The sequence below is a fragment of the Callorhinus ursinus genome, unplaced genomic scaffold (assembly GCF_003265705.2).
Source record: "Callorhinus ursinus isolate GAN/ISIS: 27379988/994484 unplaced genomic scaffold, GSC_fseal_2.0 scaffold10, whole genome shotgun sequence".
NCBI classification, from domain to species: Eukaryota; Metazoa; Chordata; class Mammalia; order Carnivora; family Otariidae; genus Callorhinus; species Callorhinus ursinus.
The window spans coordinates 53,810,658-53,833,749 of NW_027397072.1; the positions used below are offsets into that span (position 1 = coordinate 53,810,658).

Below are 23,092 nucleotides of genomic sequence, written 5' to 3' on the forward strand. Positions count from 1 at the left end.
GGGCAAAGGAAGAGAGGGGGGTATCTTCCAATCACAAACAAGCCTGACTTAAGAGGAGGGCTACTGCTGCTGAGTTGGGCCTCCCACTCTGCTAGCTCTGGAAAGAGGGTTAGTTCAGTAAAGTTAGGTACTTTCCAGAGTGTGAGAATACGATGCGGATTTTGATTGGAGGGCAACCCTTAGCAGTTCCTGGAGGAGTCTTGGAAGAGTAGGTGGAAGGGAAGGCCTGGAAGACGGGCTTTGCCTTTTGTCATAGCTTTGTTAGGGCCTGGGCCAGACTAGGGGGTACAGGTCTTCCAGTTCCCATGAGGGAAAGGGAGAAATCACAGAATCTGGTTTCCATAAATAAAACAATTTTATATACACCACGGAACAGATTTATTCTTCAGTTTCGCTGATCTTACAGCTTCCTTGATAACCAGGATGTTCATGCCAAAACTCGTGAGAAATCCTTGCAAGTATAGTTGTGTTTGCTTGACACGTGTTTATTGTTGCTCAAACTCACGGAATGCTCTACGCACGGCTTTACCTTCGCTTAATAGGAAGCCCGATGCAGGCTGAAATATTTATTCCAGGGAGATATTCCTAGAGGGACAGGCTTTGGTGCCAGGCACTGGGTTCTCCTTCTCATAGACAATGTGCCTGGCAGCAGGCACTGCCCTCAACTGCACACAAAGTGGGGACAGCTGGGGGGAGGGGTTGACATCATGGTAACCAGGCCAAGCGCTGGGATTCAAAGTTGCAGACCCATGTCAGTGGTGTCTGAAACCAGCCTTCAGGCAGGTCCCCGTTTCACTGGCTGCAGCACTTTTGCAAAGGCAAACCAAGACCCTGGAGACTTGCTGGACCTTTGCTTCATATTTTCGCCTGAGGGCTGGTGCTACCCTTACCAGTTGTGGTCAGTGGAAATTCCCCGAAGAAGCCACAAGAAGGGAAAGCGAAAGAATCGTTTCTTCCTTTACAGCTGTACTGGCTTGAAGGGCTACAATCTTTCAACCACCCAAAGTCTGTCTTAAAATTTATCAACCGTATTCTGCAAAAGCAAGTAGGACTTCTGTCCTCGGAGGCAGAGTCCTTGAGCATGTGTGGAAGGAAAGATGTTCTTTTCAGGCTGTGTTAAGTAGCCAGCTTCTCCTGGTGAGGGGACTTCATCCTTCGAGCCGAAATCACTATTTTCAGACGTGTTCCCCACCTAGTGGTGGGCTCCTCCGCCCACCCACCGTGCACGCAGAGGTCAGGCTTTGCCTTTGCTGCACCTGTGTGAACTGCATTGAGCCATTTCACATCTTTGGTCCTCCATGTCTCCTCCTCTGAAATGGAGCTGTTCTCTGGTCTACCCACATTATTGAGCAGAGCACTAAGGTCATTTCCATCATGTGCATTAATGATACAGCAGAGTCTATTCTGGATCACCGCTCACTGCCATGCGGCCTTGCACAAGCTAGTGGATCTCTGTCCTTACGGCAGCTACTTCTGTAGAAGGGAGGACAATATCCACACTAAAGGCTGGTCGTGAGAATCTGATGAGACGCCTACGTAAAATGATCGGCACGGTGTCTAGAACCTCAGGACTCACAGAATGGTAGCTTTTATTATTTTTACCTTCCTAGGGAAATAGAGGCTGGGGGAGAAAGCACAGGCTCTGGAGTCACCCCTTACAGCCATGTGCTCTCAGGAAGGCTATCTGAGGTTCTGTGTCTTCATCTGTAAAAAAGGAATAAGAACATTTTCTTCACAGGGTTGTTATGATGCTAAAATAGGGTCATATTCACTGGGATAAAGGAACAATGTTTTGTCCCAAATACAGCTGTGATCTACAGTCGTTGATTTCTTCTTTTTTTTTTTTTAAGATTTTTAAAATTAATGAATTAAGAGATGAGAGTGAGCATGTGTGAGCAGGGGGAGGGGCAAAGGGAGAGGGAGAAAGAGAATCTCAAGCAGAGTCTGTCCTGGGCGCCAGAGCCTGATGCAGGGCTTGATCTCACAACACTGAGATCATGACCTGAGCCAAAATGAAGAGTCTGACGCTTAACCAACTGAGCCACCCATGTGCCCTATACAGCTGTCAATTTCTTTCTGCCTTTTCCCTATGTCCTGCCACTGAGAGACTAAAATGGGAAACAGGTGAGAATGCCATGAAAAATAAACATTATACAAATCTAACACAAAAGTACTTCTCCCTTAGAGTAGGGAAGGCTGGGGAACAGTGAAGAGACCAAAACACAAGAACCAGTTTGTGGAAGCTGAGAATTCCGGGATTTGCTGAATCCAGGCCCTGGATAATCAACTCCTGGTAATCCAGTGGTGATCTTCCATTTCCTCAGACGTTCTCAGCCTCATACTGTGGAAAGAGCAGGATCTCTGGAACCAGGCCTCGGTTCAAATTCCCCACTCGACCATTATGAGCAGGAAGACTTGGGCAGTTTCTCTGAGCTGCCTACACCCCAGCTTCCTCACCTGTAACACTGGGATAAGACCTTCTGGAGAGAGTGACGGTGGCAGTGCCTAGCAGAAGTGCTGGCGGATGGAAGATGCTCCATAAGTCACTGTGAGTTTCCTTCTTCACAGGCTGACATTACTATTGATCCCAAGGGTTTATTTATTCGTTATCTGGAGGAGAAATGGATCAAGGGCCACGATTCTCGATTCCCTGAGAGTCTGAATTTCAAGCATCATTGTTCTATTGTCAGGCTTTGTATCTGGCTATAGGTCCCACTGAGCTTCGAGTAAAACGGCCCTCCAGGCTGTGCATGGTTTAGCCTTTGATTGCCTCCTCACGTCATCTTCTGCCATTTCCCACTTCTTCTTCCTTCATTCTCCCATGCTCCATCACAGGGCTGAGTGCTGCCAAGAATGTTCTATCCATGCCCTTCCAGTGGATGGCTTGATTTCATTCTTCAGGTCATGTCTTCAAAGGGGCCTGGGCTCTGTGTCAATCCCTTTACTCTTAATCTTGGTGGCTGGTTGTTACTTTTGTACCACTTATCACAATTTTAACTATACATATGTATTTATTTACATTTTTTATGTGCCCCTCCCACTAGATTGTAAGCTCCACCAGGCCAGGGTCTCCATTGCTTTACTTGTAGCTGAGTGGCAAGAGTGTACTATTTAAGGTTTTCAATGAGTACTGGCTAAAAGGGCAAAAAAATATTAGCTCCTGCATCTTGATTTGGGATTTAAATATAAGGTCATGATGGGCTGAAAAGCTGATGAACCATCTGAGATTGTTGAGAGCTGCTTTGTACTCCTATTTGGGATAATTAAGACCAGTCCTGTTTTATTATAAGAAAATCACCAGCCACAAAACAACATCCGTGGGAACAAGTTGGAATAGACGCTTCAGATGGCAGGGGAAAAAACAAGAGTTTTCTTTTCGGTATCCGGAGGAGAAATGAACCTACTTCTTAAAAATAGCCAACTTGAGGCCATAATTATTTCTGTCTGTCTTGAGAAAGATGAGCCCCGCCGTGCTTGTCCCTGTTTCTCTGTCCAAGTAAATGAATTAACAACTGCCATAAACATGGGTTTCAAGTGTTGAAAGGATCTCAACCATGAGCGTTAACTCCCAGATAAAAAGCTCAAAAGAACGTTATCATTCAGCTCAAGTTTGGAGACTGGAGTCTCAAATTATTATTTTTTTCCCAGTTTTTGGGAGACCATTGTGCTAAAATTCCTGAAACATCTTTAGAGTTATTTCCATTTGGGGGTGGGAAGAGTTTTCCAAACACCTAGGGGGCTCACGTCGAGCTTGGGTGAGTTGCTAAGGTAGAAACAGTCAAGTACAACACCAATTTATGCAGATAAAATGATTCTGATTATTTGGGTAGGAACTGCCTCTTGAATGATGTGGGCACATGGCTCCTAAGAACCTTTGAACAGGTAAGAGCTGTCCCTGTTCAGAATCCAGCTATCTGAAAGCAAGACTGTGCACTCATGCTGCAGTAGGCTCCTGCCTCTAGACCCCCCCATTTTTTCCCCTATATACAGACACCACCATCAGATTCTCTTCTGAAATATCACTTGTTAGATGTTCCAAATGTTTCAGTGATTACACCCACGAAGTTGGAATCAAAACCCCTTCAAGGCTCTTATCAGTCTGGTTCCAAACCAATGTCTAGGTTTGTTTCTTATTACTCCTGATCCTTTACCAAACTCTCCCCCAAGACAGATAGGCATTATTATACTTTTCCCTTTTCCAGCTTTTGGGCTGGGGTCATGTCATCTATTCCCTGGTGCTACCCATCATTCCTCCCAGGTCTTTCATAGATTTAGGTCTGTCCCACTTTCTCATGAAGGCTCCAGCCCACAATAATCCACCTCTAAGCTTCATGATCAGCCCCAAATCACGTTTTGCACCATTTGGGTATTGTTTTATATGTTTATTGCAGTCCTTGTTGCCTATGTTGTCAAGTTTGCCACACTGATCCCAGAAATTATTTGGAGCAGGGGTCCCTCACCTGGGGATCTAATATTGGCACTGATAATTCTCTATCTCTCAATAATTTCCACTCTCTGGTGAAAGTAGTTTGAGTTGGTTTCTGTTCCTTATCAACAAATACCTCTTGAATAAGATGACCATCATCTGTACATATTTAAGGTAGGAGTTCCTAACCTGAGGTGAGATTATTTTTCACAATTCTGAAAACTTAAGGTTACATATATCAATGTTCTGAAAGTGCCCCTGGGGCATTTATTTAAAAAAAAAACCCAACAGATTTAAAAGACAGAGATTTCTGGGCACCATCTCATACTGTCTGCAATAGAATCTCTGGGGATAGGACTTGGGAACTGGTATTTTAAGCAAGGTTCCCAGGTGGTTTTAAGTATATTCAAGAAAATCTAGAGGATTGGGGGAAACTGACACTAATGTCCATTATATGATGAGGAAGGAAAGTGAAAGAGGAGGTAATTCATATGTCTTGAGTACCTATTATGTGCCTGGAAAAATATTAAGTAATTTCACCAGTGTTATCTCTTATAATCCTCAAACAGGCAGGTGATGTAAGTCTTACTATCAATCCCCTTTTACAAATAAGGAAACATGTGAGATAACTCATCCAAGGATCTATAAATGGTAAATCGCTGGGCCAGCATTTCAATTCTGGGATGACCAGCTCCAAAGCTCTTTTCACCCCACAGGAGTTCTTAGCGAACCTTAGAGGGAGTGAGAGTGGGCATGAAAGTACAATGGAGTTTTCCTAGGTCAGTCGGGGGGAGCTGGGTAGATCCTGGGTCTGGCTGGTATCACCTGGATTAAGACCCCCTTGATATCTGAAGGGGATAGTGACCCTCTGAGCTCTGAATCTGCATCCTGGACCCTGGAGCCTGGTGAGCTTCTGCTGGAGAAACTGCTGGCCATCTGCCCAATCACAAAACCTAAAGGTAGAGGAGACAGTGCTTCTGGACTTCATCACAGTGTGGCCCATACACTGGCCTTCTGGCTGGGGCTTTAAAGATCAGTATAAAATAAATAAATAAATAAATAAAGACCAGCATCATCCAATGTTCCAGCTGGACCAAGGGCCTGGCCTATGTATGGAGGGTGGAAAAGAGAGGCCGATCCTGTTCACTGACAGGAAATGGGGGGCTAAAAAAACCCATTTGTGTGTGGGGGATTGTTCCATCCAACCCAGGTTGGGGTGGAAAGAAGGGATAGTGATTGAAAACCCTGAAGAAGAGTGAATCCCTCATATTTGGGGACCACAGGTCTACAGTTGTGGTTCCAGTAAAGTCCCCTGGGAAGATCTTAAAAATCCTGCTCCAGATGACCTCAGCCAAGGTAAAGAACCACTGGTCGAAAGTACCTCTGATGGTCAAGAGATACAGATTGAGCCTGCCAATGCTCTAGAAGGCAGCTTGCATTCAGTCATGGTTGGAAAAGCTGAGGTCAGGTGCACACCATCAACCGATGTCTCCAGTGTGAGAACGGGAACTATCTGAAGTTTGGCTTGTTGCCAGACCAGAGTTCCCTTCAATTTTTTTTAAAAGATTTTATTTATTTATTTGACAGAGAGAGACACAGCGAGAGAGAGAACACAAGCAGGGGGAGTGGGAGAGGGAGAAGCAGGCTTCCCGTGGAGCAGGGAGCCCGACGAGGGGTTCGATCCCAGGACCCTGGGACCATGACCTGAGCCGAAGGCAGACGCTTAACGACTGAGCCACCCAGGCGCCCATTCCCTTCAATTTTTAATTTACTTTGTAGGGTCAACTGGCACAGGAGAACGAAAAAAGAAACGTGTGTGGAAGGCAGGAGGGAGAAGTGGGACATGATAGATAACAAAGATAGGCAGGGGAATGTTGTCTCAAGCAGAGAACACCAGCCTTCGAGGGAGGGGACTGGGCAATTTTTAGTGGATCGGGGGCAGAGAGTGCCCAAGGTCCAGTTTTAGAGGAAGGGCTCTACTCACTGAGTGGATGATGCCTTGCAGAGCCTGAAAGCCGTCATTCACGGGAAACACGTGGTCCTTGCTGTCCGCAATCCGGGCCAGCTGAGAACACAGCAAACACACAAACGCACACGGAGATGTGTCAGGCTTGGCTGCAGAGAACTGAGTCCAGGGGGCTCCGTCGACTTTTAGAACCCAGAGGAACCTGAGGCCTTGGGCCTCACCGAAAAGCCCTCAGTAATAATGAGCTTACCAGTGGCCTTTCTGGAGCAGGCCTAGAAGGTCAGCTCCAGCTTTTACATTTGTTTTGATACTTTTCGCCTTGGGAGCAGAGGTAAGATTGCTCAGCTAGATGAACATTTGGCCTGGGTGGATTTATTTATGGATTTGGGGGCAGGCCATTGGCTCATTTTTCTCCCATTCACTCAGATTTCTGTTGGCAACTGTATTTGAATCGAACAGACTCAGGTTTCCTTTCAGAGCAACTTTAAAAATAAATTTAAGTTTTGGTGTTGGGCGAGGCCAATGAATGGAGCCCCTTCCATTTCGCCCAAATTACTCATTGAGGAGAGGACCCTTGCAATTGGTTTGGCTCTCTTGTTTCATGGAACAGAGGACAGGGAAAAGAAGAATCTGATCTGTGGACTTTTCTACTCCAAATCTATAGTTCTGTGACTGCCACCGTCATGGTCAGTGCCATGACCTTCCCTGATTGCAAAAGTAACACATAACCAATGGGAAGTTTCAGAAAACCCAGGAGTGTTAAAAAGAAAAAAAGTTACTCATTTATCTATCTTCCACCTACCATTTTTCTATTATTAATTTGATATACTATGTAGTCTTTCATACTTTTCCTCCCCAAATATACACATTTATTTTAAAAGTGGACTCAGACTATCCCCACTGTTTTGTAACCCTATTTTATTCACTTAATAACATATCACAAGCATTGTCCCATGTCATTAAAACAAAAAGAAATGATGACCTACATTGAGGAACACTTAGGTAGGTTGTTAGCAAAATGTCACAATTTGCATATCTATACTTGTATATTCTTTTTGCCCACTTGCCAATTATGACTGACCCTTGAACAACATGGGTTTGACCTGAGCAGGTCTACCTACACGCGGATGTTTTTCAATAAATACAGTAAAATACTGTAAATGTCTTTTCTCTTCCTTGTGATTTTCTTAGTAACATTTTCTTTTGTCTGGCTTACTTCGTTATAAGAATAGAGTATATAATGCATATAACATACAAAATATGTGTTAATCAACTGTTTATGTTATTTCCAGTCAACAGTAGGCTGTTAGTAGTTCAGTTTTGGGGGAATCAAAAGCTGTCAATGGATTTTTGACTGTGTAGGGGAGCTGATATCCCTATCCCTGCAGTGCTCAAGGACCAACTGTGTATTTATTTTTTTGTATTGAAAATGCACTGAATTTCTAATGGGAGAAGAGGGATGTTTGACATTTAAGCAAAATTAGATTCATTAAACTAAATGAAAAACAACAACAACAACAAGTTTTCTAATGTTATTCGGATCTGTTTCGACACCTTGGCAATTTAACATCTGCCAAGAAAGTCAACCAAAGAAGACACTGCCTGGATAGTCTGCGTTCACGGCCCCCAAGTGCACTGGCTTGGTTTCACGTCCCTTACACATCCAATAATTCTTGCTTGCTCAACGTTTATGGAAAAAGAACCTATTTGAGGGGTGTTTGTGCTGCTGCACTGAATACACATGTTCTCTATTCACAAGCTCCCAGACCTGAGGAAATCCATACCTGTGTTTCATTGAAATCCTTCACACCGACACAGTAAACAATGGCACCAAGATCTCGGGATCTGTTAGCCTGGGTCAATGGAGAAAAGCCATTAGACAGAGAAGTGGCAAATATACTCCTTTTGGATTAACCAGACTAACTTCCACAATCAGGTATTTATTGAGCACCTACTATGTGCCAGGTACCACAATGGAGAGGGCAATCCCTGTCCTCAAGGAGTTCACCCTCTGGTAAACAGCACATTCTACCGTAATGTATGAGGGACATGAGGGGAGTGATTAGCCTCATGGGACGTGCTGAGAAAGAGCGTTGGAAGTAGAGTCTTATGAAGGGATTTGAAAGAGGAGGGGAGGAAAAGGGAACAGGAAGCTAGGATAAGCCTATTAAATATTCTTGTGGGGGGGCGCCTGGGTGGCTCAGTCTGTTCAGCATCTAGTTCTTGATTTCGGCTCAGGTCATGATCTCAGGGTCCTGAGATCGAGCCCTGCACTGGGCTCCATGCTCAGTGCAGAGTCAGTTTGGGATTCTTTCCCCTCCCTCTCTCTCCCCCCAGCTCCTCCCCCTGCTTGCTCTCTCTCTAAAATAAAAGTAAATAAATAAAATCTTAAAAAAATATTCTGGGGAAATGATTAGTCCATTCCTTTGAGGAATTTTTATTGACATACTTCTCTTCCTTTGTAATAGCAGCATGGTATAATAGAAAGGATGTAGCCTTTGGGACCCGATATACCTAGTTTTGGCTCTGCTCTGTAAAGTGTTTGGGGATTCAGTGAGATAACATATTCAGAGCTCCTCATACAAGGCCTAGAGCAACGCAGATGCTTATAAATGTCAGCACCCTTTGTGAATAAGGCCCTTTTCATTCCCACAGAGTACACTGGTTTAATGGTGTGGGAATTATGGTCTATATTCGAGTAAGGGAACCCATGACCTTCTCTATAATTAAGTATAGAGAGGGCAACATAATGAATAACATCCAGGTTTTGGCTTGATTTTAATATTTGATTTATTAAAGGCTCTGATATCTTATTTCCAGGTTCTTCTGTGTTTCAGAACAGAAAATAAAATTTGGAAATCATTGGAATATACAGTAGGTGCTTAATAAATAATTGATAGTAAACACATAGTAGGTGTTCAGTGTATGCATATTGATTTGAATTGTGTTCCTCCTCCACCCCTCGCTTTAGTATTCAAACCCACTTGTGATTGAAACATTCTGAAACACTGAATTTTAGAAGAAACAGACATCTTTTTTTCCTTCATTTTAAAAATATGCTTTCCTGCTTTAAGGATAAAACTAACTTTTAGACACAGTCTATCTCTAGCCTTATCTGTAGTAACTTCTTTGACTCTTTCCCTCTAATTGGGCTTTATATAGGATTCTCAAAAATGGAAAAATTCATTTCTTTATGTTATCTTGAGCTTTATCTTTCTTTTTCAGAAAGCCTCCTTCTCTTGGCACTGGCACTCCAAATATTTTTCCAAGTTTGTATGCGCCATACCTAAAATTCTTTTCTACTAACCCGTATTTTAAGCCTCTGACATCCATCATTTATTTCATATTCAGTTATTTCCTTATTAGGGTTTTTACTTTATTTGACTGTTGTGTAGCACCCAAAATAAGCCATTCTGCATTCCCATTGTATCATTAGTTTCAACTTTAGAATATGGGAGTATATTATTTTCCAAATGCTCAGGCAGGGTCTGTCACATTTACTTGTGTGCTTCCCCAGTGCAAATGATCTTTTGTACTAGTTATGGGTAGGGGAGAAGTAGTGTGTTTACCTACATCATTTCCTCATGCCCTTAGCCAGCAGAGGCTTCAAAAAGCAGCATTACATCCTTACGTGGTAAGCACCGTCAGGGCAGCAAACGTACCTTCTTCACCTGTTTCCCTAGTATCAGGCAAAGTGCCCAGCACATGCGGTGCACTCAGTTAACACTAAATGAATGAATGAATGAATGAATGAATGAATGAACAAACGAATGAATGATTGTTTGCCAAGGGAACTGAATTTAAATCAAATAATAGTCAAGAGCTTGAAGTAAGTGTCAGGCTCTGATTAACTCCTCCCCCAGAAGCCAGCATTTCCTTCCTCACTGCCTGTCTTTTTCCTTACTGTGTTTCTCTCTAACTTGGCCCGAATGAGCCTTTGTCACTTTGTCAGTAATGGTGAACTGGTTTCTTGGGCCAATTATACATGTGGCTCAAATCTCAGACTGGAAAAGAAAGGATTTCCTAAATATAAACATTATTATTCAACTCCCAAATAAACCTCTTTTTCTGAAACTCTTTATACAAACTGGAAGCTTCGTTTAGAGAGAATTCTCTTACTTGCTTTAAGGAATACTTTTCAAGAACATAAAGAAAAGGAAGGAGAAATACTGTAGGAACAATTGCAATTTACTTTGCTACCAATTAATATTCAACTTTGATTCTCGGAGTGAGAATCTCAATGATTAATACCTTCTGACCAGATGGTTCTTACATATTTCAAGTGATTCTTTCCCCTCCCCCTGTTTTTAGCAGAAATGGGAGGAAAAACGGCACCGTTTTTGTTTGAAAGTGATATATAGTTATTTCAAAACTGCTAGATAAGTATAGTGCTTTCAATCAAGTCATGGTAAGCAACTTTTATCCCTCAAAACCCAGAGCAACAGGCAAATATTTTGAAAGGGGGAAAAACATCTACCATGTGTAAGACATGAGAGTTCACTTTAAAAAAATGAATTGTTATTATTATTTTTTTTACATATGAGGCACTATTTTACCCTAGGGGTTTTACGAAGAACACCTATCTTGTTGTCTGAGTAGAAAGAGTGCAGCCCGTTTCTGAGGAGGAAGGAGCCCTGTTTCCATGTCTGTGTTAGATATAGGCCAGGCCATCGCTTACCTCCCTCTCTGAATAGAAAAAGAGATCTTCGTGGAGTTCCCCATCGGTCAAAGCAATGATGACGCTGGCCGTCCTGTATCCTGCTCAACACAACACAGACCCACTCAATCCATCTTGCCGCACTCAGGGAAACCCCCTCTCAGTCCTGGGAGTTGACGTCTCATAAGCTCAACTACCCGAGGTCAATCTTATGAGAACCAGAAACTTTTCTTTCGGGACTAGAAGCACCTCCAGCACGAAGAAGAATGCATCTGTGGGGACTGACTGTGGGGCGGGGCGGGGGGGGGCAGTTTTGCTTGTGGGTTTCTCTGTCCTCTCTCCAGAAATGGCCAAGCCTGCTGGAATGGTCACTGGACTGATAGCTGGGAGTGGCTCCAGTGAATTAAACTTCTTTGATTTTCTATTAACTGTCCATGTGACTGAGGTTAAGGCCTGGGGGGACACTCTACCACATGGGCTGTTCAGGAGTCCTTATAGGCCGCAGTGGACCATACCGCTTACCCCTTGAAGAACCGGGCAAGGAGAAATATAGTCGTGATTTATAAGCTGAGTGGAAGTTATTATACCAGCTGGGAAAACCTACTAGAATTCTTTCAGTGATTTTTAGACTTCTAACATGGCTGAGGGTTGGTTCATATTAACAAGCCTTAGTGTTGATACTGGGTCTGTTCTATTTGTCGCAGTTTAGAGGGAAATAGGAAGCAGACACCTCTGCAAGCCTGGGAGAAAAATCCCCACTGTGATACTGAATCTCTTTCAAAAGATTTGCCTCAGATAAAGAAAGGCTATCCATGAAAGACACTGTAGTAATAGTAACAACAGCTAAAATCATAATAAGAAGTATATTTTCTATACTTTAAGTACATTGCATACATTTTTTTTTTCATTTAAATGAAGCCAACTTTAAACCACACTGGTATCTTCACCTTAATATCATACCCAATCACAGTAATGAAGTGGCTTGGAGCTTGGGGAAGGACAAAAAAGATTAAATTTGACATAAAAATCCAAGACTTTACTAACCTATCCAAGTACTTATTAATTTAATGAATGCTGCTGCATGCTGATGCAAAGCTGTTCACGGACATTATAGACTGTGGCCCATAATGGGCTCCTCATTACTTTTATGTAACTTTTTTTTGGCATCAACAGGACGGTAGAATTTGACCTGGTACATGTCATCTTGTCTTCTTTGTGATGAGGTGTGGAGGATTATGGACATCACATTTATCTTTTGTAAAGTGAAGATACTGAAGCCCTTTTTCAGGCCGACACAGAAAAAAAAAGTTTGATAATTCATATTATAGTCTTACCTTGACTGTTTTCATAATAAATCTGCTCGCTGGCCTGAAAAACACACGGAATAGACATTAGACCTAGAGCCACTGTGTGCTATTCCAAACACCATAGTGGGCAGTGGGTTCTGGGGCTGGCTATGTGGGCCAGCTCAGTCTTGATTCTTTACGTAACCCACCCGGGCTTTGCTCAAATACGAATGGTTGGCGTTCATCTAAAGTTACCTTGACATTTAACTAATGTTCTTGTGAACATGGATCCATGTCTTTCTTCTCACAGACTGGGACTTGTTTTCCTTATGACTGAAGTCACTGACGTTCTGTCTCAACCACTCACGCACCATATAGAAAAGTTTACCTTGGAAATGTTGGGGACTTGCGTGTGGCATGATTCATGAGTGTCAGCCAAGCATTAGCTAACAAGCCCTTTGTTGGTGTCAGGGAGGGAGCGAGGAAATTCACTTCTCTGGGCTAGAGTTATCAGTGTGCAAGCTTGTGGGAAAAATTGTTTTTACTTCCTTGCTCTTGGAGGTTGTTCAGTTACATGTGTCTTATCTCATCGGCCATCCTTATGTTGATGTTTCCCTAACACACTTTATATTTAGAGTTGAAAACCATTTTAAAATTACCCTTTCAAATCCTTCATGCATGTAAGTGTCTCCTCCTGGCAGGACCTTCTGGAGTTCTTCTAGGCCTTGACGGATCTGTTCCCTGAAATCCAAAGACACCCTGTTAGTCTTATTAGAGCATTTTGCACTTTGCTGTGGAGAGAGATATGCATTACTCTTTTTTTGTGGATCCTGCGATAGTACCCCCACGTCCCCCAAAAGCCTATTAGAGGGAAAGTCTTGGTAGCACATTATCCATTCAGGGTTAGCCCATAAGGGAGGATGAGTGAACTCTCAGATGAAGGAATCCTTTTGCAGGAATATCCACCTGCTCACAAGAGCTTTCTGCCCCTTAACAGGACAAAGTTTTCATTCTACATTGGAAATGAGTCCTAAAATGCAACTGCTCCGGAGGGGATGACATGACAACTCAGGCAACTTTGTATCAAGATGCAAACAGCTCACGTGAGCCAGAAAGAGGCGAGTACCAAGAACCCAGGGCAAGGCCACCACAAGGAGCGACGGTGGGACGGCAGGTGCTGGGAGCAAACTCTGCTGCCTGCACGGATGTGTCAAAGGAAACTGTGTAGTCAGCTTTGAAAATAAAAGCTCAGGCAATCTACCCTTTCCAGGACAACCGAGAGTGTTTTCTGTGGGCTGGTGTCCATGTTTTCTTACTCTGGTTGCTCAGGGTAGTGGGGGGGGGCAGGAAGAGGAAGTGGGTTATGGCACTGGGAAAGGGTCCAACTGGTGATGGGAAATGTGGATGGTCTGTGGACTGAAGAGAATCTTTGTCGACCATTCTCTCTGGGACGTAAGATGTCCACATCCACATTTCTGTCTTTTAAATAGCTCCATACCATGCCCAAAGGGCAAAAAAAGTTAATTTCTGAAGAAACATGAACCTTATTCCTAATCTGTAAGCCTACAAAAGGGTTTGTAATTATCTCTCACCGGGGCCTCTTTAGTGACAGAGGCGGAGTCGCACTATGTAAATTAGGAAGGCAAGCTCCTTTTGAGTAAGGAAAGAACCTCCCATTTACTGAGCTTCCGCTATGTACAAGGCCCTGATCAAGGATTTCTGAGTTTATGTTCTCAATAACTGCTCAAGGTGGGCATTATGGCTCTCCTACAACAGGTGAGAAAATGTGGTTCAAAGACATTAAGCAGGAGAGCAGACTTGAAATCAAATCAGTCTGACTCAAAAATGGCTCTCTACTCTGCCCAGCATTCTCCTTTAGATCAGTGCTAGAGAAGTGGGAGGTTTCAGTAACACTTGATTAATGAGGAGCAATGGTAATTTCTAACACTGACTGAGTAGTCACTATGTGCCAACCCCTGTTAGAAATACACCACCTACAATTAATTCGCTTATATCTTAAGAAAGCTCTTTGAGGTAGATATACTGTTATGTCTGTTTCACAGATAAGGAAACTGAGTCACAGAGTGGCTAAGGAACTTGCCCAAAGTCCCTCGACTACCAAGTGGCAGAGGTTGAATTTGAAACCCAGAGGCCCTGTTCTCCATCACTATGTTAAACAGTTTCTCCTTGAATGAATGAACAAAATTCATTATTATCTTATCCCGGCAATTGCTTGGGGAAGAAGTCTAGTGCAAAATTAACTTTCTGTTAAAACTGATGCAGTGACGAGGCTGGATTGCCAAGATGTTGGAAGTTTTAAAAGACAAACCAAACAGGGGTTCGCCTGAGCTTGTCCCTGGCTTGGGTTGCTGATGCTTCTCAAGTGGAATATTTAAGACCAAGTAACTCAGACTTTGGGAAACGTTCTGACTATTGTCTGCTTTTCTTTCCAGGGCCTAGATATCAGACCACGTGCCCAGCTGCCCAAGTCAGAAACCAGAAGCCTTCCTGGCCCCTCTGCCTTCACTTTCCTCTCTCCTTCTGCTCCCCCTCCATAATCTGTCATCGAGTCCGTCAGTTCTATTCTAGACGTTCGTAAAACTGACGACTTCTCTATCTCTTCTGCCAGTGCCATGGTCTGAGCCACCATCTTCTCTTGCTTAGATCACTAAGACAGTCACTCGCTCTCTTTTGACTGTCCTCTTGCCCTTCTTCCATTCATTCTCCACATGGCTGTTACAATGTTCTTAAAATATAGGTTAAAACATGCCGAATCATTCACTCCCCTGCTCCAAACCCTTCAATAGCAGTTGGGTTACACTTGGTACAAATCTGAAAAACGTGCCAAGCCTTCCAGTGCCTACATGGGATGGTTCCTCTGCCTCCCTGTTCGGCCTCATCTGTACCACTCTGCCCCCACTCTCCTCGCTTGAGCTCCCTGGTCTTCCCAAGCAACTTTCTCCAACAGGCCTTTCACACCTGCAATCATTGCTGCCTGTGGACTGGGGCTACCATTGCCCAGCCCTTCACTGGGCTAATTCTTACCCAGACTTCAGTCCCAACCTAAATGTCCATTGCTCAAAGTAGCCTTACTTGACTTCCTCTATTTAGACTAACTCCCTCAATTAGGATTTCTCATGGCACCCAACAATTTTGTAACTAATAACATTTGGTTATGTATTAATTTGTTTAGCTATCTCCTTCACCAGTTCGAGACTCTAAACTCCATGAGGGCTGGGCCTTGTCTGTTTTTGTCCCCACTATATCTTCTGTGCTTACTACAGTGCTTGGAACAGAACAAACATTCAATAAATATTTACTGAAGAAGTTAATCATCCTAGGAAGAAGTCAGTCTTGGGGGCAGGGATGAGCTTCACGTGGACATGTGGAGGGAGGCCAGGCAGACGCTGACTTGATAATTGAGCCTAGATCTGTGCCCATGTGGTGGCTAGAAACCATTCTCTGTGTTGTACCCCTTTATATTGCCCCCAGTATTTCAATAACTCCTATCAAAAGGCATAGTTTAATTTTAACTCTGTCGTTTGGTGATAAGAAAGGGTATACATCTGTGCATTAGAAGGAGGGATAAAGATGACATTATCAGGGGGCAGCACTGCCCTGTTGGCCAGCAGCTTGAAGAGGGAAGGACAGTGGCGAGCTGGCAAGAGGGTGAGGCTGGGGTATGGGGCCGAGGTTGGGCTCGGGGAGTGGGGGTTTGCTCCTGAGCACACAGAGGTGGCACATGGAACACTTCAGAAGAGCTGGGGGCACTAAAGAGGAGGGGGCTAATTTCTGACAATTAGGTGAGAAGAGACTGGGCATTAAAAGTAAATGTGAAAAAGAAAAGAAAATGTGGCGTTATCTTTGCGAAGTTCAGGACATTTCGGCAACACTAAAATTGGAATTTTGTGTTAAGACCGAAGCTTAAAAAAAGAGGGTTAAAAAAAGGCATATTGGGGGTGTGGAAAAGGTTCCTTGGCTTCACTGTATTTTTTTCTCTGCCAAATAAAGTCTGGGAACTGGGGTGTTTTCTCTAAGCCTATTTCCTTTTCTTTATAAGTGTTTTCTTGGGCTTTCTATTTTTTTGGTACCAGAACAAGCAAAGGCTGTTTTGGAAAATGTCTTTCTCCCTGATGCTTTATGTCTGGCAAGATAGGAACTCCCCAGTCCCGAGCCGTGACCACAACCTCCCCATATACCACTCTTCTTGGTCAAAAGATCAAATGACTTACGGCCCCACCTCCCTACTCCTTGTCCCTTCTCTAAGCACCCACAACATCTAAGCAAACAGAACACACGGTTCATGGGAATGGTGGGTCTGTTTTAATTCTGGGACAATAGAACTATTAATAAGGGCCTATTTTTTTTTTTTTTAATGCTCTCTGAGGAATGGACGAAAACAGGGAGAAAGATCTTTTAAAGGGGGTGATAAGAACCTCTCTGAGGACTTGGTTATTACCAAATGAAATGTTATCTTCCTGGGAAATGAGAGAGGCAGGGAATCCTATGGAGAGGCTGCTAGTAAAGAGTCTCCTATTTTCCTTGGTGGTTTCACATGTCTGCCAGTGTTCCTACGTAGAAGTGAAGGGTTTCCAGTTCACATGTCCTGTGTTTCTTGTACAATCCCTCCAAGACTTAATGATGAGCATAGAGTAGATAATTTGCTGTTGAATGAATGATTCCAGCTTGGATGCATGCATGCATCCATTCATTCATTTTCCACAACGATTTACTGAGCATGCACCGTGCCCCCAGCACTGCACTGGTTTGTAGGGGTAGGGGGTGGGAGAATTGGTCACGACGTCTGCTGGACTTTCTGTGGCCCGGGGAGTTTTCCCATACTTCATGAAGATTACTTTCTGGGATTCTGGTTGTGATGTGACATTTTGATAAGATTTGCTGATGGAAACGTTAAAGGATGGACACACATAAGCATGTCAAGAAGCACTACATTCAACAAGCTTTTCTCCTAAGTATCCTAGTGATGTTCCTACTGCAAAATCCTCCTTGGGGTTATGCAATGTCTACCACATTTTCAGTCCATAAAACAATCTCCACCACCACCCCAGAATAACCCAACATCAGCTCTACATTGTCAACTTCTTGCCTCTGAGTAAAAGACCTTCCAGTTCTGTGGAATTGGACTTTTCTCAAATGTCCGGCAGTTGTTGGCTTTGGATCCTCAATTTATATTGTAAACACACATCACTACTTACTACTGCTAATGCTGCATTTACAACATTTCCAGATGGCCTTATGGCTCCAGATGCTGACTACCAAAAACATGGAGTGAACAGAACAAAAGATCATAGATTAATTAAAGACCTTTCATTGCTACTTTTGCAGTCTTGATGTTTCACAGCCAACTCTAATCATTTGTTTATAATGTATATAAATGATAGCCTCTTTGGGACTTTTACGTAAGGATAGGCCAACATGATTAATGATACTGAGCTGCATGCTGAACCAAAGATCCTTTTCTATATATATATTTTTTAGTGAGCTATAATTTATATGCAGTAATATGTACAGATATTTATTCATTTCTTTTGTATTGATGAATTTCTTTCCATAATGTTGTTTATAATATTTCTTCATTATCTTTTAACATCTGTAGGATCTGTAGTTACATCCTTTCTATAGCAGTTGCTCTATGGATTACAGTATTCACCCTTACTTTAACACAGGCTACTATAAGTTAATACTGTGTCACTTCTCGTATAATGAAAAAACGAACGCTTTAACATTCTGATTCCATATATCCCCCCTCATCTTTTATGTTATTACTGTAATATATCCTTTTAGATATGTAATAAACTCCAAAATGCAGTTATTATATCTGTCTTAAGCAATCATCTTTTTGCAAAATTAAGAAAATATTTATCATTTCTGTTATTCCTCCTTCCTTTTTTTTTTGTAGATCTAGTTTACATCTGGTATCATTTTCCTTTAGCCTGAAGAATTCCTTTAGCAGTTGTTTCTTTTTGTAGTGGAGTTTTGCTGGGGATGAATTTCCGTTTTTTTTTTTTTTCCCCTAAAAATGTCTTAATTTTTGCCTGCAATTTTAAGGATATTTTCACTGGATGTAGAATTCTAAGTTGTTGTTATTTCCTTTCACCTTTGTAAAGAAATCAGTCTGTTGCCTTCTGGGTTGCATGTCTTTTTTTTCTGATGAAAAGTAAGTAATTTTCATTGTTGCTCCTCTCTTTATAATATGTCTTTTCCCTTCTCCCTGTGTTTTAAGATTATCTCTTTATTCTGGTTTTCAGAAATTCAACTACTTTGCACTTAGATGATGTTTTTCTTTGTATTCCTCCTGTTTGGGGTTCTTTGAGGGTTTTGGATTCGTCTGCAGAACGCCATGTTCAGTATTCCAATTATACATATATTAGACCAGTTGGTATTATCCCACAAATCATAAGGGCTGGGTCATCGCCCCCCTTTGCCCCCTGATCACTTTTCTGTCTCATTCAGTTTGGATAATTTCTATTAACTTGTTTTTAAGTTCATCAATCCCTTTTCTATAGATATTGTATTTCAGTTCCATAGTTTTCACTTGGTTCTTTAGAGTTTTCTTTGTTGTTTTTTCTTACTGATATCCTGTGTCTCCATTGTACTCACCTTTTCCTGTAAATTCTTTAACATGTTTATAATAGTTGCTTTAAATCCCTGTCTGGTAATTCCAACCATTGAATGATCTGTGGTATGCTTCCATTACTGTGTTTTCTCTTTTTTTTTTTCTAATTTTTTAAAAGATTTTATTTATTTATTTGAGAGAGAGAATGAGATAGAGAGAGAGAGCATGAGAGGGGGGAGGGTCCGAGGGAGAAGCAGACTCCCTGCTGAGCAGGGAGCCCGATGCGGGACTCGATCCCAGGACTCCAGGATCATGACCTGAGCCGAAGGCAGTCGCTTAACCAACTGAGCCCCTCAGGCGCCTGACTGTTTTTTCTTGATTATGGGTCACATTTTCCTGCCTTTTTCCCATGCCTCATTATCTTTTCATTTGTGTTTCAGACATTGTGTATAAAAGAAAAGCAGTGGAAACTTCAGTACAATGTTGACTTATTTTGCTCGTAAGCCTTTTATCTTTGGGAGCTGGGGGTGGGGTCGGGGCTGATTATTTAGATTCCTCCTTGAGTTAGGTTGAGTTAGGCTGGGTCACAGCTTTAATTAGACTCTGTTCCCTGTTATTAGCCTAATTCTCAGACTTCTGCCCTGCCCTGCCTTTGTGGTCTTTTCAGTCTTTGAGTTGGGAGGGAGGTGGGTGCAGCTTCAGTCATTTTTGCTTGCTGTTGGATTCAACCCTGGTAGAACACCAGAATTCAAGCACCATGGTGATCCATATATAGTATTATGCAATTTCTCTTCACTTTTCAGCAACTGTTCCACTGATACCTTCTTAGAAAAAATGCCGAGGTGCAGGTGAGGGGGAGAATTGTCAGACAGAGATTTCTTTCTCATGTGGGGCTCCTTCAGATAATCCATCCCTCTCGCACACATCGTTGACTGAAGTTCAGCTAACTTCTTCTCATCTCTGAAAAGTCTCCATGGCTACCCTACTTTTGCCCATACCCAGATCATATCCATCACCAAGTATGGAAGTTTCTGTAGATCTCTGCTCAGCTATAAAGGGCTTGTTTTTCTCTAATTCAGTTCGTCAGTGCTTCCTGTATGTCTGTTAACCCCATAGAAACATTCGGATTTTATTTTGTTGGGACTTTTCTGCTTGACCATGGGAATGAAGGTTTTTCACATTCCTCTACATCCTAACCAGAAGCAGAAATACTATAAAGCCTTTTTCTAAATATCTGTGACTACACATTTGTTTCAAGTCAGGAAGAAAAATACTAGAGGCTGATTACCAACATATAAATATACTCTAGTATCTCTCATCTTAAAAATATAAATCCTCTGTGACCCCACATCTCCCTCTAGCTATTGACCAATTTGTTTGCATTTCTCTTCACAACACAACTTCTTGAAGCAGTACTTGCATCTCCATTTCCCTGTCTTTCCTGGTGGAGGCTTTCTTCAAATGTAGAGTGATCTTTGGCTGTTCATAGTGAATGAGCGAGACAGAAAGACTTGTTGGACACTGTGCGTGAACAGTGGGGCATGCCAATTGGCAGATGACCAGCTTTTGTCAACAGGCTTTTTTGTTGGGAACCCTCAAATATCAGTGTGTTTACATTTCCTCCCTCCGCCCACCCCGAGGTATTTATTTCTACAGAAAAGGAATTTTCAAACTCTTTCCTTAGGTCTGGAATTGACAAGGAGGAGGGCTGGAAGCAGTCACATTTGTTATGCAGATATCTCCATAATCTCCCACGCCTGGTGTCTGACTGTGAAACCGTCCTTGTCTAATTTTGCCAGAGAATATACTTCTCTTCTCTGGTGGAACTGGAGGAGTAATTTTCAGATGTAGTGGAGGCAGGTGTTTCTGAAGGTTGAACAGCTCCTCAGATAAACTTTTTAAAAAAATTTAATTTAATTTAATTTTTTGGTTTTATTTAAATTCAAGTTAGTTAACATATAGTGTACTATTAATTTTGGGGTAGTGATTCATCAGCTGCATATAACACCCAATGCTCGTTACAGCAAGTGTCCTTCTTAATGCCCATCATCCTATTATCCCATCCTTAGATAAACTCTTAAACAATATTCCAGTTTTCACCCTGTTAGCCCTTCCTTGTCCTCTGCAGTATCTGGCAGTGCTAGGTTTTGATCTTTACAGGGTTCTGCTAGGCTACAGGCTTCTCTTCAGCATCTCCTTCTGCAGGATTATATTTGACTTTTCTCCACACTGCTTACATCATTTGCCACTCCTCTGTCCTTTCTGTCCTCACTTGTATAGTGTTCTTATGGCTTAAATATTTCTTAGTTTCCTCAAAGATGGGCTTTGTGGTTTTGTTTCACATCCTCCTAGTTTTGGGGTGCTTTTTGTGACAGGGTAAAAAATTTCTTTACCTCTCATTTTAAAATTGGAAGTCTTCACCTTCTAACCCATTCTGCTCTGACCTTTTTCTCTGTATCTCTGCTGGTCCCTAACCATCTCCACATTGCTAACCCCAGTAGTCACCTCTCTGGCTTCATCTTACTCAACACAGCCTCTTCCTCAAGTGAAAATGCTTTCTCTTCTTGATTTCCATTACGGCACGCACTCTCCTTCTCCCTCATCAGTTATTCTTTCTCATATTTCAGTGTGGACTTTTCCTTCTCTTCTAGAACTCTAAATAAAGATTGGAGTGCCCCAGAACTCCCTCAGACCCCCCTACCCATTCCCATATTCTCAACACCCACACTGTTTTATAAATCGTTCTTCCCATGACTTTGGTGCTAATCAGGGGATCATGGCCTTTGGAAAAGGATGACTTGGATTAAATCTTAATTCCGCCACTTCCTAGGGATGTCAACTTTGTATTTCTCAAATGTAAAAATGAAGGTGTGAAACTGTAAGATCTACCAGCTCCCTTCCACCTCAGAATGCTGCATCTGATTTTATGTAAGGACCAAAGAATGAGCCTGGACATCTGTTGGGAACTGGAAAGGCCACAACTGGCAGACAGGAGTAGTCCACAATGTGGCACAGGGTCAAGTGCCGACCAGTAAGTGAGGGTCACTAAGAGGAGTCCATCAGGGAATTTCCAAGGGCTGAAGCCTAAGCTGGCATACAGGATAGGAGTGATGGTTTAATCACAGGGCAACGTGATGAATTTGTCCAAACAAGCTCCTCTTTACACAACTCTGTTTTGGTTGGTTACTCATTCGTGCAGTGGTTTTCACCATGCAGTTTCCTATGGTACCACTTTGCTTTTGAAACAAATCTCTGTAAGACTTTCCCATCACTAACCCTTTTCCCCAGTTGAGCCATACTCCGCAGGAGATGGGAGTGGTGAAAAGTGGGTTCTGTATTCCGGGTTTCCCAAATATGAGAACCTTCCGTTCCATGCTCCTCTTAGTTCAATAAGGACTAAGTCTCTCTGGGTCCTTGTAGTATCTAAAATAGTCAGGTTGATGTACTTGAGCCCAGTGCCACCAACCACAATGAATGTTTGTAGGGGCATAGGATAGAATGGTGCTCTGCCAAGTCCTGTGCAACGGAGACTGTGGAGCCCAGAATCACCTTCTTGGATGGAAGCTGAAAGCGGACAAGCATCTTCTGTTTGGTCAGACCACATTTCTTTAGTATAAGCTGGTGGAAAGTACAGTTTTCTCCAAAGGTGAGACTTTCCTGTCACACTTTGGAGCAATATTGGGCTGGTGGTGGGAGTAGGTAGAGGTATACTATGTTCACACCAGATAACCCAACCCACAAGTCACATGTAGGCACGATCTGTTTGAAAAGACGAGTTGGAGGATCATTACAAGATGTTGAGAGGCGGTGAGAACTCATACATCACTGGTGGGAATGAAAATTGGTGCAGCCCCTTTGGAGAACAAGGAAATCATGCCTAGCAATTCGATCCCTAGTTGTGTATCAGAAATTCTTGCTTTTGACCCCCCAGGAGACGGGTATAAGAATGTTAATTGCAACTTTGTTTATAACAGCAAAAAGTTAGACACAAACTAACTGTCCATGAATAAGAGAACAGATAAGTACATGACGGTACATTATTACAACATAGTATGATGCAATGGGAAAGTATGAACCAAGTACACTATATGTGTCTTCACAGAGAAAGTCTCAAAACCATGATGTTACGTGTAAAAAGCATGTTCAAGAAAAGTACATACAATATGGCCATTTATTATAA

The 23,092-nt window shown here is 42.6% G+C and overlaps 1 protein-coding gene across 1 annotated transcript in view; it reads right to left on the reverse strand.

The window, feature by feature from the left end:
- ANTXR1 (ANTXR cell adhesion molecule 1) overlaps positions 1 to 23,092 on the reverse strand; it is a 215,675-nt gene that overhangs the window by 150,585 nt on the left and 41,998 nt on the right. The window contains exons 4-8 of the mRNA XM_025868548.2: positions 12,995 to 13,076; positions 12,384 to 12,417; positions 11,071 to 11,150; positions 8,177 to 8,245; positions 6,411 to 6,491 (exon numbers count right to left, since the gene is read on the reverse strand). Of these exons, the coding sequence (XP_025724333.1) occupies positions 6,411 to 6,491; positions 8,177 to 8,245; positions 11,071 to 11,150; positions 12,384 to 12,417; positions 12,995 to 13,076 (346 nt within the window). The remainder of the gene's footprint in view (positions 1 to 6,410; positions 6,492 to 8,176; positions 8,246 to 11,070; positions 11,151 to 12,383; positions 12,418 to 12,994; positions 13,077 to 23,092) is intronic.